Source organism: Protomyctophum parallelum (genome assembly GCF_964188405.1).
Source record: "Protomyctophum parallelum genome assembly, chromosome: 2".
Taxonomy (NCBI): Eukaryota; Metazoa; Chordata; class Actinopteri; order Myctophiformes; family Myctophidae; genus Protomyctophum; species Protomyctophum parallelum.
Window position 1 is genome coordinate 25,336,790 of NC_139699.1, and position 16,702 is coordinate 25,353,491.

General features: G+C 44.7%; 1 protein-coding gene across 5 annotated transcripts in view; it reads left to right on the top strand.

Moving 5' to 3' along the window:
- The window catches only part of vps13c (vacuolar protein sorting 13 homolog C), a 94,720-nt gene that overhangs the window by 58,960 nt on the left and 19,058 nt on the right, over window positions 1-16,702 (top strand). For all 5 annotated transcript variants that reach the window (XM_083760100.1, XM_083760102.1, XM_083760101.1 and 2 more), the window contains 24 exons: window positions 121-386; window positions 848-1,074; window positions 1,394-1,486; window positions 2,065-2,298; window positions 3,420-3,551; window positions 3,959-4,048; window positions 4,552-4,707; window positions 5,457-5,721; window positions 6,621-6,781; window positions 7,392-7,513; window positions 8,195-8,492; window positions 9,234-9,623; window positions 10,027-10,131; window positions 10,798-10,962; window positions 11,109-11,234; window positions 12,069-12,202; window positions 12,349-12,475; window positions 12,756-12,991; window positions 13,297-13,441; window positions 14,013-14,153; window positions 14,622-14,703; window positions 15,756-15,825; window positions 16,080-16,191; window positions 16,530-16,643. In XM_083760100.1, the coding sequence (XP_083616226.1) occupies window positions 121-386; window positions 848-1,074; window positions 1,394-1,486; window positions 2,065-2,298; window positions 3,420-3,551; window positions 3,959-4,048; window positions 4,552-4,707; window positions 5,457-5,721; window positions 6,621-6,781; window positions 7,392-7,513; window positions 8,195-8,492; window positions 9,234-9,623; window positions 10,027-10,131; window positions 10,798-10,962; window positions 11,109-11,234; window positions 12,069-12,202; window positions 12,349-12,475; window positions 12,756-12,991; window positions 13,297-13,441; window positions 14,013-14,153; window positions 14,622-14,703; window positions 15,756-15,825; window positions 16,080-16,191; window positions 16,530-16,643 (3,991 nt within the window). The remainder of the gene's footprint in view (window positions 1-120; window positions 387-847; window positions 1,075-1,393; window positions 1,487-2,064; window positions 2,299-3,419; window positions 3,552-3,958; window positions 4,049-4,551; window positions 4,708-5,456; window positions 5,722-6,620; window positions 6,782-7,391; window positions 7,514-8,194; window positions 8,493-9,233; window positions 9,624-10,026; window positions 10,132-10,797; window positions 10,963-11,108; window positions 11,235-12,068; window positions 12,203-12,348; window positions 12,476-12,755; window positions 12,992-13,296; window positions 13,442-14,012; window positions 14,154-14,621; window positions 14,704-15,755; window positions 15,826-16,079; window positions 16,192-16,529; window positions 16,644-16,702) is intronic.

The window sequence follows — 16,702 nt, forward strand, 5'->3', positions numbered from 1 at the left end:
TCTTTCAGAATACATTTTTGGGTTAATAAACAGTACCACAATGAACAGAGATAATATGGTTCCTATGGAAAAAGCCATAACATAACCTTGTCAACGGTCGTGTTCCTCTTCTTCCTGCAGGATGATCAGCAAACGGGACGAGGAGAGCGAGGAGGCCATGATTGACGTGACGTACCGCCAGAGCAGCAGGGAGAGGGAGCTGGTGGCCATACTGCAGAAGCTGTACGTCTGTGCCAGCGTGGAGTTCCTCATGGCCGTGGGAGACTTCTTCATCAAGGCCCTGCCTCCTCCCAGCCCGGAGCAGCCAGCCGTTAGCTCCGCCACCCTTCAAACCGACACCAAGCTAGCTCTGAAGATTCACACTGTTGCTGCCCAAACCAAGGCTGGTGAGTTTTTTTAAAGAGTCACTCTCTCAACTAAAGTCAAAGTGGAACAGTATTTTTGTCTGAAGAACCTCGCAGCCTCATAAATGCATTACACTCCAGTTGCTTCTGTATGCCTCCGAAGCAGAATCGCCATCAACAGTATTGTCAAATCACAGGTTTACAGCTGTGAAGACGTTTATTTAGTAGTGCAGTTCAAAATCTGTTCTTGACAGATTACATGTAAATTAACCTCATGAACCCTAGTGTCTCTATTCTAAATAGTCGTATCAAAAGCACATAATGTGTCATGTTGCAATGCATTGTGATCTTGTATATCATCATTATAGGAGGGGACAAAGTTAATTATTAATTACTCCGCTTTTTTTTCTTCTTGATGTTTCTTGACTTTTGCCCCTCCCCTCAGAAGATGATATTATATAAAGTAATAATAACAACAATAATGTCAAATATATATTTCTTAGCCCCAACAACCAGGACCAGGTTGCGAGCAGTGGTGGTGGACCCAGAGGTGGTGTTTGTGGCCAGCCTCATGAAGGCAGATGCTCCTGCCCTGGTGGCATCGTTCCAGTGTGACTTCAGTCTGCTGATGGAGGACAACGGGGCCCAGGATATGAGGGCCAACCTCAGGGAGCTCAAAGTCCTGGCTTGTCCCTTTATCCACAACCAGATGGACAAGGCTGTCACCACTGTGAGTCACTACTGTCTGCATATCTGTCATTTGGAATCATGTCACAGCACTGATACATTTTCACCTGACCTGACCTTTTGTAATGTTTCCTAATTATGAAGATAATAATAGGAAAACCTAATACTAATTGTATTTAGATTAAGTGAAAATCACATATCTCACTGACAATTGTCGATACCATTGTATCTTCTTCTCTTGCTTGTAAATGTGTCTATTATTAAAACCACAACATAATTTGGGACAGTGAATACTTCAGAATGGACACTGTACATAGAGTATTCTAATGTATGGAATGTGTCTTTATTGAACTGGTCAACAGGTGTTGATGCCATGCTCTGTTGTGTTAGAAACCAGAACTCAGCCCAACCAACCGCTGACTGGTGCTGTCACTGTGGAGGAGGTCATTGTTAAGGTATGTTAAACTCTACAGCAGTATACTGCAGGAGCATGCATCCATGCATTTATCCTGTAACTGTATTATGCTAGTACTGTATGTAAGGCATAATTGACGGCGAGGCGGTCATAATCCCTGACAGGATGATTAGATGCCGAAGGCAAAGCCGAGGGGTCTTTATCATCCCGCTTATTACTTGGCCACTTAATAAATAAATTACTAAATTGACCCAAAAGTAACAACAAAACGAAGTATTACCATGCTTACGGTAATGAAAGTATTCCATTGCATCCGCTCAGCGCAACACGCCTCGGAAAACAACAGGAAGGGTTGATAAATTAGTGATAGCAATGTTTAGCTGTAAATGACATTGTGTGTTTGTTTATATTACTGTCAGGTTGGATACAGCACTGCAGCAGGTACTCTGAGTGTTTGTTTTAGACAGCAGTCATTATACAGAAATTACACACTGCTGAATTCAGTGATTGTCCAATCATAATCAAGCATTCAATCAGGCCGTGTACTAAACAGAGGTAATCCCCCTAAATGTATCATAGTATGTAAGTAATTTAGTGTCCAAATCGCATTTCCCATAGATCTCACCAGTCATCCTTAACACGGTGATGACCATCACCGCAGCCATGACATCAGAGCCAAAGGGCGATCAGAACCAGGTGGCTGAGGCGGATGTTAGCAACCTGTGGTCCGTCATGAACATCTATGCCTGCAACTACTGGTTCCTTGGGGTGGAGCCGGCCACCGAGATCACAGAGAGCTTCAGGGACCAGGATGGATCCAACCAGGGTGAGACCTTCACTGTGGATGTCAAGGTATGCTGTTTTCCTGTACATTTGTAGAAGATTTCGTTTCTTGTGTCTTACAATACATAGGTTGCATGGTAAATGGTGCATTTATATAGCGCCTTTATCCAAGACGCTTTACAGAGATTGTGCATTACATTCACCCATTCAAACACACATTCATACACCGATGGCAGCGGAAACCATGCAAGGCACCAACTAGCACATCGGGAGCAATTAGGGGTTCAGTGTCTTGCTCAAGGACACTTCGACAGTAACTCTGGGGGAGCCCGGGTTCGAACTGGCAACCTTACGGTTACCATCCAGGCACTCTACCCCTGAGCCACCGCCGCCGCCCCGCATGCAGGTTAACACACCACAACAAGTAAAGCATCATTAAGTTAAAGGACCTATAACATAAAATTCAACTTTTTCAATTTCTTTTGTGTTTTTGGGGCTCCCATGTGTGTTTTCTATCCCCACAAATAACCAATTTTGAACAATCAGGCCTTCATGTCATATGGGTGTTTTCATGGAAATTGCTCTCAGAAACAGCTCGACTGATTTTGGCCTCATCGTGATGTCATCAATGTCACCCTACTTTGTATAATTCCTCCATTTCTTCAGTCTTCAGTTGCAAATTTGCATTTCCACTTTGTTTACAATGTCCACCATTGTTGATTTTCCAAGCTGGCATAGAATGGAAACAAGCATGGTTTTATCTAGCATGAGTATTATAATGACTCAAATATTAAATAATCTGCATATCAGCACCCTCTCCACCTCAGGACAGTGTGGTACTGCAGCTAAAACGGCTTTCAAAGTCCAGAAAGAAATGACAAGGCCTGGTTATATCAGAGTGGTGATTGAGGCTCAAAACATTAGAAATAACTTTGAGGGACATAGACAATATGATTATTAAATATTAAAAGCCGTTTTAAAATGCATGTTATTTGCGCTTTAAGAAATCTGGAAGAGACGCGAGAGTGCAGTCTTACTTACATACTGTCTTGAACCAACTCGGGAATCTCTTGAATCAAAAATAAATTGGGTTCATAACTTCATATAGTGGGTTCCTATAGTGGCTCAGCCAGTGTGTACACAGACTACAATGCTCGGTGTGAGCCCACTGTACCTTATCTGTCTTGCAGGTGGTCCAGGTGACTCTGGAGTCAGGGTTGGGCCACAGAACGGTGCCACTGCTCCTGGCTGAGTCGTCTTTCAGTGGTTCGGCGAAGAACTGGTCCTCCCTGCTCAACTTAACGGCTGACATGACTTTGGAGGTGATGTGGGTGGTGGTGGTGGTGAGGGCGTTCTTAAGGGGGTGTTGTGATCAGGGGTCATCAATGTGTCCGTACACGGACAAATGTCAGTGGCAAGTCATAAGACTTGCCACTGACATGGCAAGTAATGGATGTCAGTCTCCAGGATTTCATCGGAATATGACACATTAGGAGGACTAGTGCTTCTCAAACTTATTTTATTTTCAAGGACCCCCATAATTCTGAGAGTGTGACAAATGGGGTTCCATTTGTCACACTCAGAGTTACAGACCTGTTATGGTCATTCAGTCATTCTTTCTGGTGATATTGTCCACGGTCTCATGACCATGGTTGTGATATAATTACCGTAACACATGTACAGTACGTGCCCAGGAATAGTACTATAAGAATAATTCATTGTTGTACAGGTGAACTACTTCAATGAGATGCATGCTGTGTGGGAGCCTCTCATAGAGCGAGTGGACAACGGCAAACGCTTGTGGAACCTCAAAGTAGAGGTACAGTACAGTCTACAATACACATTCAACTTCAACTCTATTTTGCGTTATGATTTGCACTTGTCATTTTGGTTAATGCTGACTGTGCAAAGGAAATACTCGCACATCCACTTTGTTCAGATGCAGGTGCGTCTGAACAGATGCAGGTGCGTCTAAAAACTGAAGTAATCGTGAACATATCATAAAAGCAGCATCAGTTTGAATTGATAATTGTCAATTTGAATACAAACTGATGCTGCAAGAGCATTATGCTGTATTTTTGTTCCTGAAACACTTTTTCATGATTGCTTCTGTTAATACTGATGCAATCTGGGAACCCAAGGTAAAAACAGCACCCTCTGCTGTTTGTTTCCTTTAAATTTGCCCTCAGCCCTCCTCGTGCGGTGTGGCACTTATGTTTTCATGCCACTAATCCCCAATGCCCCTGCCGACAGATTCAGTAGCGCAGCTCGGGATCTGTTCTTGAGAGATTAAAATGTGTTCCACTTGTTCCCATCATGAAGATGAAGAACAACCCACTTCAAGATAAAAGCCCTGTGCCAGGTGATGACTTCATTAATATTCCGGAACCTCGAACTGCCATCAACATCTGTTCCAAAGACACCATGAACATCACCATCTCCCAGTCCTGCCTCAACGTCTTCACCAACCTGGCCAAGGTACAGCTCTATTCCCATATTTCACACTATCGTGATGGGAGAAAATGGCGGTCACCAATCAAATGGATTTAAATCTCCAGAGAGACATGGCCAAAGTATTTTTGGGGGTGTCAAGCAGGCATTGTGTATATTTTTTTATAAGGGGCGAACTCCAAAAGTGGTATTTGGCATACCACTCTCAAAATGGTATACCGTTTAGAAAAATGGTTTATACCATTTTCAAAATGGTATACCGTCTTGGACTGGTATGACTCTGCCGGGATCCGACCTCCCAATCTCTGTGTGGACACTATCCACGAGATGCTGCTTCAAATGACTTCTAAATCGTGACCTAAGTTTTCTGAAAAACTTTAATTTTGTATTTAAAAAAAAAGGAATCTGTCAGCTGTTATGTTCAGGATTCGATATGTTTCGAGCTGGTGGGTCTGCTACTTGTGATGCTTTCGTGTGACGCTGTAGTATGATACAAAAAAAGAATTACGAAAACAAAAAGGTTTCTTCCTGACAACAACAACATTTTTAAATTGTATAGCTGTATCTATAGCAAAAACAATTGACACAGATGTTTATTAATTAATTTGCAGATTTATAAAGCACTTGTTTGCCACTAGATAAATAATTAAATGCAGATACAATCTGGCGATAACAAAGTAAGGGCATATGCTTGAAACTCTGACACCTACCTCCCACTTTATTTATTTGGCGCACAGCACATTTCCTTTTACTCACAGTTGGTGCTTTTTCACCAGGCTTTCTCCGAGAGCACCGCTTCCACCTTTGACCACTCTGTGGCGGAGAAGGCTCCCTTCACCCTGTGCAACGCGCTGGGCATCCCGCTCATCGTGCAGCACAGCGGCAGCCTGCGGAGGATCGGTTCCCCCACGCAGGGCAAACTGCACGAGGTGGCCGTGGGCCACAGTGTGGACCTGGAGAACGCGGGCTACAGAGCTTCGTCCCGGGGAAAGCTTTCCACGCTGCAGCGCCAGGAGAGCTGCCTGTTCAACCTCACCATTGGTCAGCAGCCTTTGCTCTGTGGCATTTCATTGGTCACATCAACCCCTGGCATCCCTGCTTTGAGGCTATGCATGCGACATCATCCTACCCCAAAGTTATGCGGGAACGCCTACTGAGTGGCACAAACAACTTTTGGCCTTGACAGCCCCGATACATCCAAACTAAAAAGTCTTCTCTCATTGTATTAAACCACATTAAACTCACCAACATTGCAGCTGTACTGAAAGCTTGAATTAAACTCACCAACATTGCAGCTGTACCGAAAGATTGAATTATCTGCAAAGTTTTTATTTCATACAAATCCACCATACAGTAGACATGTTATGAGCTACTTCCTGCTCGTTTTCAATAACGCAACGTCCTGCTGCCTATGCATTATGTGACATTTAGACACAGCTGGTCAGGTGGTACTCGGGGACGTTGAGTGATTTCCAACGAGCGCAGCATGGATCATTGGATTTTGGAATCCAATGATCAATGCTCAATGTTTTGCCACTCAGTCTAGATAAGAGGGGCGTGTCCCGATGGAAAAGTGATGCATGTGCATACTCTCTATTGGCATTTTCATTGATTAATTAAATTAGCTAAAATAGCCAAACTACAAGACTTACAATCACAACACGTCACAATGCAACATGCGTGAACAATTAGACACAATATAGAATATAATGTCTTCATTGAACAATGTATAATGCAATTTAGTGTGACCCCTCTGTTGTGTTGTGGTTACCATTTGAAATTGAGGTACCACACAAGTTTGTTGGACATTTTACAATGAAAATAATTCTATTCTGTTCTGGTCTGTTTATTTTTAGATCTCAAATGATGTCTGTGTAGCATTTTGAAATGAATGTTTTTAAATGAAATATTGACTGATACATCTTCTCCTTTCTCCTCAGTACCTGCTGGCTACAGTGAGATGTCCAACATTGCTATAGACAAGCCGGGTCGCAGGCTGTATAACATTCGAGGTCCGATGTTGCAGGAGGCAGTAGCAGTACTGCTGCAGATAGACGCCGCGGACGGCAACAAGGTCGTCACAATCCGCTCTCCGCTACAGGTTAGCTTTCATTCACATCCTGTAGTAGCTACAGTAGCTACAGCAGCTCAGTGGCCTTGTGGTTAGAGTGTCCGCCCTGAGACTGGGAGTTCAGGGTTCGATCCCCAGCCGGGTCATACCAAAGTCTCTGAAAAATGAGACAGAGTGCCTCCCTGCTTGGCACAAGGGTTGGATTGGGGCTAAATCCCAGCAACATACCAGTGTCATGTCCAGGGGGTGTACTTGTACATCAAACTGCCTCACACTACAGAAACAGGAGATAGACTCCTGCCCTATGGGCCTCATGGCTCTGCAAGGCTTACTCACTTACTTAGTAGTCTAGTAGCTACAGTAATGGTATGCATTACGGCTGCCATGATTGATTCTTTTCTAAATGTATATATCAAAGAATGGATGAAAAAAATAGTCTAATTGATTTTGGTTTTATTCATCATTAAAATAAAGAAACCACATGACAAGTGCTTTCTTAGTGTAATTTTAATGATATATCTAGATACTCCTATACAAGAATGCAGACAGGAGTTGATAATACTGTGTACAGTATTTGATGCAAACCAAAGTAATACACAATAATAATCAAACGTCTTTTTATAATTTCCTTTGGTTTCAGATAAAGAACCATTTCTCTGTTCCATTTACCATCCTGAAGTATTGTTCCACGTCCAGAGGACTGGTGAAGATTGGAGTGGCTGAACCAGAGAAAGAATTTCACGTCACCTTGGAAACCTATAGGTACAGTTTTATTTTTAGGGGTGCTAGCCGCTTTTTGTCATAACTCGTGTCACATTTGCCATTGACAATGAGTATCTACGTCATATGTTTTTGATCTAGAGTTGTAACACCAATCATTGACATCCAAACAGAAAAGTCTAAATACCAGGCTTATTGTCGGTATCAGCCGGTAACACGCAGTTACAATGTGCTAGACCCCTGGGAGATGCTGAGGTGAGGTGGAGCGCCACACCTACCATCAGCTCCCAGTACTTCCCTGAGCTGGCGTTGCCCGGGATCGTACCCATGACCTTGTGGTCCAAAGGCGAGAGCTCTACCGACTGAGCCACCCACAGTGCTGCTGGCCTCTCTACACACCCTTGAACTCTGCATTGTGTTCATGATATTGGGTGTTGTGCCGCTTATGTGGAGAAAAGGAACACTGGACACAGTGGCATTTATTTTCTGAGAAATTCACAGGATCACAGAGAAAGAAAAACATTCCCAGTCAAAAATAAAATATGTCCTTATGTATTTACTGCCAGAGTAAATAAATAAGTAATTCAGCCACCAGTAGTCCCAGAATGTATATCTCCAGTATCCCCCGGTAAGCTCTAATAAGAAAGTTCAGGGAACCAACTATTAGAGTCGAGACGAACTGCTCTTTTAGACTATATATATCCTCTGTTTCTCATATTCCAGATGCCAGCTCTTCGTGCAGCCGGCCGGTCATCTGGAAGGCCAGTATGGGCCCTCGTCCACCTGCATCGCCTGGAAAGAGCAGGTCCACTGCAGCTCGGAGGTGAAGTCTACGATCCGGTGCCCGCCGGTGGACAGCAGCTTCCTGGCCCTGATGATCAGCGCCGTGGCCATGCCTGACGACCTGTGCTACATCGCCAGTCAGGGCGAGGACGACTGGGACCCGGCCTACATCTTTCACCTCCACCCCACGGCCACGCTGCGCAACCTGCTGCCCTACACCGTCCGCTACCTCTTGGAGGTATATACTGTAGGCTACCGTGGCACTGTGGCCCCCTTTAGCCACCAAAAGAACTGTGGTTCTGGAACTGGTTTTGTTCTAGATTCATGGAACCTTGGTGCTTTCACGGAACCGGCGGCCATTTTATTTTATTTTATTCTGAACCAACTTTTAGGGTTCTGAGCCAATTCGTTTTCGTCTGAAATTCTTTATTGGGAACAATCCCTTGAGATGAACCATCTCGTTTTCAAGGGGATCCACAATTCACAAATTGAACTGGTTCAATATTAGCCGGGGAAAAAGGAACCGAACCTGTTCGACCCGGTGGCCTCTGAGTAGCAGCCTTATGGAGCAGGGGTCAATATGTCCGTAAACAGACAAATGTGTCCGTGGCAAGGACTTGGCCTTGTCTGTGGCACATTTTAGATTTTCTGTTTTAAGTCTCCAGGTTTTCGTCAGAATGTGTATGACACTTTTTCACTACGACACTATGGCATATTAGGTGTCCAACTAGTACTAGTGGTTCTCAAATACTAACCCTAATCCAGTGACTCACAGAATAGTATATGTCATGAAATAAAAACATTGATGTACATTTTTGAATTGTGTGACCTACAGTAGGAAAGCTTTGACGAAACAAATTGTTGAAGTCACACATCATAACACTTTTCAGTTATATCACAACAACAACTGCTCAAGGAGTGTGTATTCCTTATTGTTTGACTGTCTTGTTTGACTGTCTTGTCTGTCTCTGTCCTCCAGGGGTCAGCAGAGTTCCAGGAGCTCCCGGAGGGCAGCACGTCCGACATCCTCAACGCGCGGGTCGGCGGCGAGATCGTGGAGCTGGCACTCGTCCAGTACCAGGGCCGCGACTGGCAGGGCCACATGCGCCTCAACGCCGACATGCCCGAGTTCGCCGCCGTGTGCTTCACGTGCAGCTTGGACGCCAAGCTGACGGTGGACGTGAGCGTGCACGTGACGCGCGCCCACGGCTGCCTGGTGCTGTCCGTCTTCAGCCCCTACTGGATCATCAACAAGACGTCCCGCGTGCTGCAGTACAAGGCGGAGGACGTCGCCGTCAAACACCCGTCCGACTACAGGGACGTCGTCCTCTTCTCCTTCAAGAAGAAGAACTACTTCAGCAAGAACAAGGTAGCCTGGCCTAGCCTGTGTGCTTCTCTGGTCTACTCTAGAGGGCCGGGTGCCGGTCCAAAACAGGCGGTGGATCCTATTGGTTGGTAACTCTTGAGAGTGTACAATAAAACCAAGGGTCCATTTGGTTTCATTTTACACTATCAAGAGTTAAAGATCTATAAGGGTCCATTTGGTTACCAACTTTCCATCATTAGGCTCAAGGACCACTGGTTGAGAACCACTGACTTAGAGGGTTCTAAGACACCATTCAGCTGTACTCACTTCCACTGTACACATGGTGGTAGAGATATAACTTTATATCATTGTAAACCCAAGATTCTACTCTCTTCCAATGCACGAGATGAAAGTGAATGTTGCAGTGCATATGTTTGCTCACATGTTTTCTGCCTGGTTTCTCCAGTTGCAGCTGTGTGTGTCCACCAGCTCCTGGTCCGAAGGCTTCTCTCTGGATACAGTGGGCAGCTATGGATGTGTGAGGTGCCCTGCCAACAACATGGACTACCTGGTAACCTACAGTACTATAGCTTTAAATATAGTACACACACAATGTTGTGCATGTCTTCTTGTAAAATATACCTTAGAAAAGTAGTTGGTTATCTGTTGATTTGTTATCATAATTGTGTGGTAGACCTGTACTCACTTTCAATATTAACCCATTCTGACCTGAGATCAGATTCATACGAGGTTTCCGCCGGACACACACTGGTCTGATGAACCCATTCTGACCTGAGATCAGATTCTAAAAATGTCAGTCGCTCTTCGATTTTTCAAAAATAGCAGACCTACAAGCTCGTATCGCGCCACTCGGTGGCGCGATATGAGCTTGTAGATCTGCTATTTTTAAATAGCTAAAGCATAACATGATGCTGACACCAAAATGGGTGCCCGGTCAGAATGGGTTAAGGCTAATATATATTTGTTGCAGGTTGGATTAAGCATACAGATGAATCAACCTCTGTGTTGCAGGTTGGATTAAGCATACAGATGAAACAACCTCTGTGTTGCAGGTTGGATTAAGCATACAGATGAAACAACCTCTGTGTTGCAGGTTGGATTAAGCATACAGATGAAACAACCTCTGTGTTGCAGGTTGGATTAAGCATACAGATGAAACAACCTCTGTGTTGCAGGTTGGATTAAGCATACAGATGAAACAACCTCTGTGTTGCAGGTTGGATTAAGCATACAGATGAGCAGTTTCAACTTGACCAGGATTGTTACCATGAGTCCCTTTTACACTCTGGTCAACAAGTCCTCCTATGAGCTGGAGGTCGGGGAAGTCCAGAATGGAGACGCTTCCACCTGTGAGAAGTGGCATTACATCGCCTCTACTGAGGTAAATACTACAGTAAACTGTCTCAGTCACTATTGGGTATGCTAAAATAACATACTAAAAATGTAGGAAAATAATTACTTCTGGAAAGGCATCATTTTCAAGATGGCGTCCACGATGGCTGCTTAAGTACACCACTTGTGTTTCAGTGTCTGCCGCTGTGGCCAGAGACCAGCACGGGGAAGCTGTGTGTCCGGGTGGTGGGCTCTGAATCCAGCTCCAAGGCCTTCTACTTTGACAAGCAGGACAACGGCACCTTACTGGGCATGGGCACGGTCAGTCAATATATCTGCTAATGCACCTTACTGGGCATGGGCACGGTCAGTCAATATATCTGCTAATGCACCTTACTGGGCATGGGCACGGTCAGTCAATATATCTGCTAATGCGCCTTACTGGGCATGGGCACGGTCAGTCAATATATCTGCTAATGCGCCTTACTGGGCATGGGCACGGTCAGTCAATATATCTGCTAATGCGCCTTACTGGGCATGGGCACGGTCAGTCAATATATCTGCTAATGCGCCTTACTGGGCATGGGCACGGTCAGTCAATATATCTGCTAATGCGCCTTACTGGGCATGGGCACGGTCAGTCAATATATCTGCTAATGCGCCTTACTGGGCATGGGCACGGTCAGTCAATATATCTGCTAATGCGCCTTACTGGGCATGGGCACGGTCAGTCAATATATCTTCTAATGCAAACGTTCACCTTACTGGGCATGGGCACGGTCAGTCAATATATCTGCTAATGCAAACGTTTTGAGTTGAGCTAGCGTCATATGGCAACCAAGTCTATGGGATCTAATAATGAAGTGGTTAAACTGAAATGATATTGATTAATTGAGGGTATGCGTATGCATGAAATGAATGGCAAATCGAGTGGCAAAGTGAGTTTAACATAGTTTAACTTTTCTTAATGCAATCAGACTTTTCTGTTTGGATGTATGGGCTGTCAAGGCCAGAAAGTAGTTTTTTGACACTCAGTAGCTGTTCCCACATAACTTTCCGGAATGATGATGATGTCACGCGCATACCCTCTATTCCAAATATTATGAAGTTAGTGTTGTTTTGACCAGTTTTTTAACCTTGTTCTTTCCTATACAGTATGGAGGCGTCATTGTTGACGTGAACACCTCGGAACATTCTGCGATCATCGGCTTCACGGACTACTATGAGGGTGCTGCCCCTGCCCTCGTTATCAACCACACTCCCTGGGTGACCATCACCTACAAACAGAGGTCAGTAGGGTCACCATACCAAGGCTATGGCCAGATAATGGATAATACTCATTTGGTTCTAAATACTGTGTCTTCTGCTGTGTGTTCTTCTCCACTGTCTGTCTGTCTGTGTCTGTGTCTGTCTGTCTACCCATCCAACCATACAGTGGTTCCTCAGTTAGCCAGGAGCTGAAGCCAGGCGAGGCCCAGCGGTTTGCTTGGGACAACCCAGCCGGGGTCCGCAAGCTGAGCTGGAGCAGCCTGGAGCACTCTGGAGAGCTGGGCCTGGTCAAGGTGGGCTGAAAAAACAGCAAACATGATTATATACAGGTTATGTCCAGTGAAGATCTTTGGTTTACAGCAGTGGTTTTCAACCCTTTTCATATCAAGGTCCATTGTTTATTCTACACAATAAGGCTAGAGAATGTAAAATAATTGTTATTTTGAGCAACGTTTGCCTGTTATCTTTCCTATGGTACCAACATCAATACAGCATGGAATTGACAAAATGTTATCCAACGACAACAACATATTCTTTCTGAGAGGCTAAATGGTGGTCCTCTCCTCCACGTAGGACGAGTGTGGTCAGTTTGCGTACGATGGCCTGTCCCAGATCCACTGGGTGTCCTTCCTGGACGGACGGCAGAGGGTCCTGCTGTTCACGGAGGACGTGGGCGTGGTCACCAAGGCGCGGCAGGCCGAGGAAATGGAACAGTTCCAGCAGGAAGTGAATGTGTCGTTGCACTCCCTCGGACTGTCGCTCGTCAACAACACCAGCCGGCAGGAGATCGCATACATCGGCATCACCAGGTAGAGAAAACCGACTGACTAAAGCATTGTTTCATACATAATAATATATATATAACATCATAATAATAATAATTCATAGTTAAAATAGCCGATCTACAAGCTCACAACGTGGCTCGAAGCGACATGTTGTGTGCTTGTAGATATGCTATTTTCACTGTCTGGGTCCCAGGGAAACACATTTCTCTTTTGGGTCGGGACACCGTACACGGGCTAAAACATTTGGGAACCACCACTGCTCTAGTGTTACTGCATGTGGTCAGAGTAGACCCCGTTCCTAATCCATCATGTTGTGAACGTGTGCTCAGTTCGGGTGTGGTGTGGGAGCAGAGGCCCAAGAACCGCTGGAAGCCTTTCAACCAGAAGAACATCATCATGCTGGAGGAAGCTTATCAAAGCCATCTGTCACAGATGAGCCCGCCGGACTGGGTCAAACTGGACGCTAACATAGAGGTCAGAGCAAGCCACATGACTGACTGACACATATGGGCGACAGTGGCTCAGGGATAGAGTGGCCGGTAGAACAGCCGGATGGGAAAACTGTGAGGTTCCCAATTCCGTCCCGGGCTCCCCCAGAGTTGGTGTCGAAGCGTGCTTGAGCAAGACACTGAACCCTTAATTGTGCAGGTTGGTGCCTTACATGGTTTCCTCCGCCATTGGTGTAGGAATGTATGTGTGAATGTAATGCACAATCTATGTAAAGCGCTTTGGATAAAAGCGCTATATAAAATTGCACCATTTACCATTTACTAGAGTACTAGACAATAATGAATATATCCCTTTACACTACTAGCCTATAGGAGTACGTACTGTACCTCCCGATATCGATACCTAGGGTGCCGATTCGCCAAATTGATGCTCCGAATTTATTGCCCGACAAATACGAATCGACCTTGAGAACACCAGTTTACTACACTCAAAATAGAGGACAATGTGTCAACCAAATGGTAGTGTGAGCTTGTGCGTCACATTGGGATAGACGGTAGATTGAAAGTGAATAGACTGACGTGTTCTTGCGTGGCAGGTGAACTTTGGGAAGGTTCCCATGTTGATGAGGCGGCCCTATTCTTGTCATGTGAGGAGGAACTTCCTGTCGGGAATCCACGTGGAGTTCAAACAGTCACCTCATCAGAGAAGCCTCCGAGCACAGCTGTACTGGTTACAGGTAACACACAACCACACACACGACACACACATACTGTACATATTATAGAAATAAATTCAATGATGATGATATAGTACTGAATCTGCTTGTTTGCATACTTGTGGCCCCATTTTTGGCAGTGCCTTATCCCTAAACTTCTTTGCTTTTTTTTATATTTTAAAATTGTACAACTAGCCGATCTACATCGACACGTTGTGAGCTTGTAGATTGGCTATTTGAACTATTGAGAAATGTTTTTCAAAATAGTAAAAAAGGCAAAGATGGGCTAAGGGGTGAGGCTACATACAGAACACTTGATTATTACACCACCGCCCTAGGGAGTCACCTGCCAAAAAAATCTACAAGCTAAAAGATATACAATTCTACAAGCTAACAAGTTTGTTCGCTTGTAGATCTATTCTTTTTGGTAACCAATGATTAGACTTTATATTCCTGCTCTAGGTAACAATTTGGAATGTGTCTCTCTAGGTTGATAACCAGCTCCCTGGTGCCATATTTCCCATCGTATTCCACCCTGTGCCTCCACCAAAGACTATTGCCATGGACTCAGGTATGAATAGACCCACCCAGGCCAGCTAGCCCTGTGGTAGTGTTGTGTCAGTCATGAACAAACGGCTCGAAAGAACAAATTTTTTTGGTGAGCGAAATGAACTAGGTCACTTCCGTGAAAGATCTGTATACGGTTCAGTCCGGTGCAAGTGCGATGCGGCGACAATTTTCGCTGGAGGGCAGGGCCGGGCTTTCCCGCAGAAACAGGCAGAGGAGGAGAATGGTGTGACCGACTGAGAACGAAAAGGGAAAGGGATTATCGTTCACTCTCTGAACGAAGTGCTGTGACCGGTCCCAGTCCGCCAGCCAAACGTTGTGTGTGTTCAGACAAATTCTAGAGTTTTGAATGTGTTCAGTCCCTCTGTGCTCACAACCTTTACCTCACCATTCCAAGAATTAAAAAGAAATAGCTGATCTACAAGCTCACAACACGTGACGCAATGTGCTGTGAGCTTGGCAATCTGCAACCTTTTCTAGGGACGGCAGGCTTAACACATTGTTTGCGATTGTATATCGGTTTAATAGGGATGCACCGAAAGGGAAATTCTTGGCCGAAACCGAATACCGAATATAGGAAACAGTTGGCCGAAAACTGAATACCGAATATGATTAATATTATATATCTTTTTTCCTACCATTGCTGTCATGGCCGTACCTTAAAGCTACCTGATTTATGGCAAAATAAATGGTTATGGCAAAACTTTACTTAAATAATAATCACTATTATGGGTCCATAAAACATTTATTCAGCTCTTTTGAATGCATTAATTGCATACACTAATATTCTGTGATATATTTTCTGCCTATTCGGGCCGAAACCCAATAGGCCGAAAATGCATTTTTAGCCATTTTCTGCGGAATATTTTCTCTGTCTCTTTTCTCGAAAACTATGTCACTTGTCCGTTGTTTGCTACATTCAAATTAATTTCGTCCTCCACATAGCAGTTTATCCTTCGGTGCTTGGCCCTCTGGCTGCCATTGCAAGCCGGTATTTTTGATGAACTCTTGTGCAGCGGAGATTCAGTTGAACTCTTTGTATTGATTGGTTGACAGAGCCCAAGCCCTTCATCGATGTCTCCATCATCACCAGGTTCAATGAGCACAGCCAGGTCATGCAGTTCAAGTGAGAAAAACCTTCTCTAAATAATCACAATGTTTCAGCGTATGAACCTGTGTTTCAATTCTAGGAAATATATCGTTGACACACCGTTATCACTGTAAGTTCTTACTACAGAATCTCATCAACAATGATGTTATGTAACAAGCAAAACGTTTTCCTATACTGTTGTGCAGAATATCATTGTGTTTCTACTTATATTTTCCAAATCAATGATCAGGATATTACGTGTGCGTGTGTCCGTGTCCGTGTCCACACAGGTACTTCATGGCCCTGGTGCAGGAAATGGCTGTGAAAATTGACCAGGGTTTTTTAGGAGCGGTCGTAGCTGTGTTCACCCCAGCTACTGACCCCCAGGCACACAGACAGAAGGTGAACCCTCACCTTCACATTCACACACTGGCTGACAAGCATAGCACAATGACACTAATGATAACTCATCTCTTTGGTATAAAGCATGTCACAAACACTGTACTTGAAGAGCGGAAATTAATTGAAGCTTATCTCAAAATGCATTATGGAGATTACAAATCGGAGACCCTTTCATCCTATCGTGTGTGTGTGTGTGTGTGTGTGTGTGTGTGTGTGTGTGTGTGTGTGTGTGTGTGTGTGTGTGTGTGTGTGTGTGTGTGTGTGTGTGTGTGTGTGTGTGTGTGTGTGTGTGTGTGTGTGTGTGTGTGTGTGTGTGTGTGTGCGTGCGTGTCCTACAGACTAAGCTGATACAGAGAGATCTGGAGATGCTACAAGCAGAGTTGATGGAAACATCGCTGACCGACGCCTCAGGACTCAGCTTCTTTGAACACTTCCACATATCGCCTATTAAAGTAAATGTCTACGCACACACGCACGCACACACACCCTCACGCTTGTCTATTCATTCAGG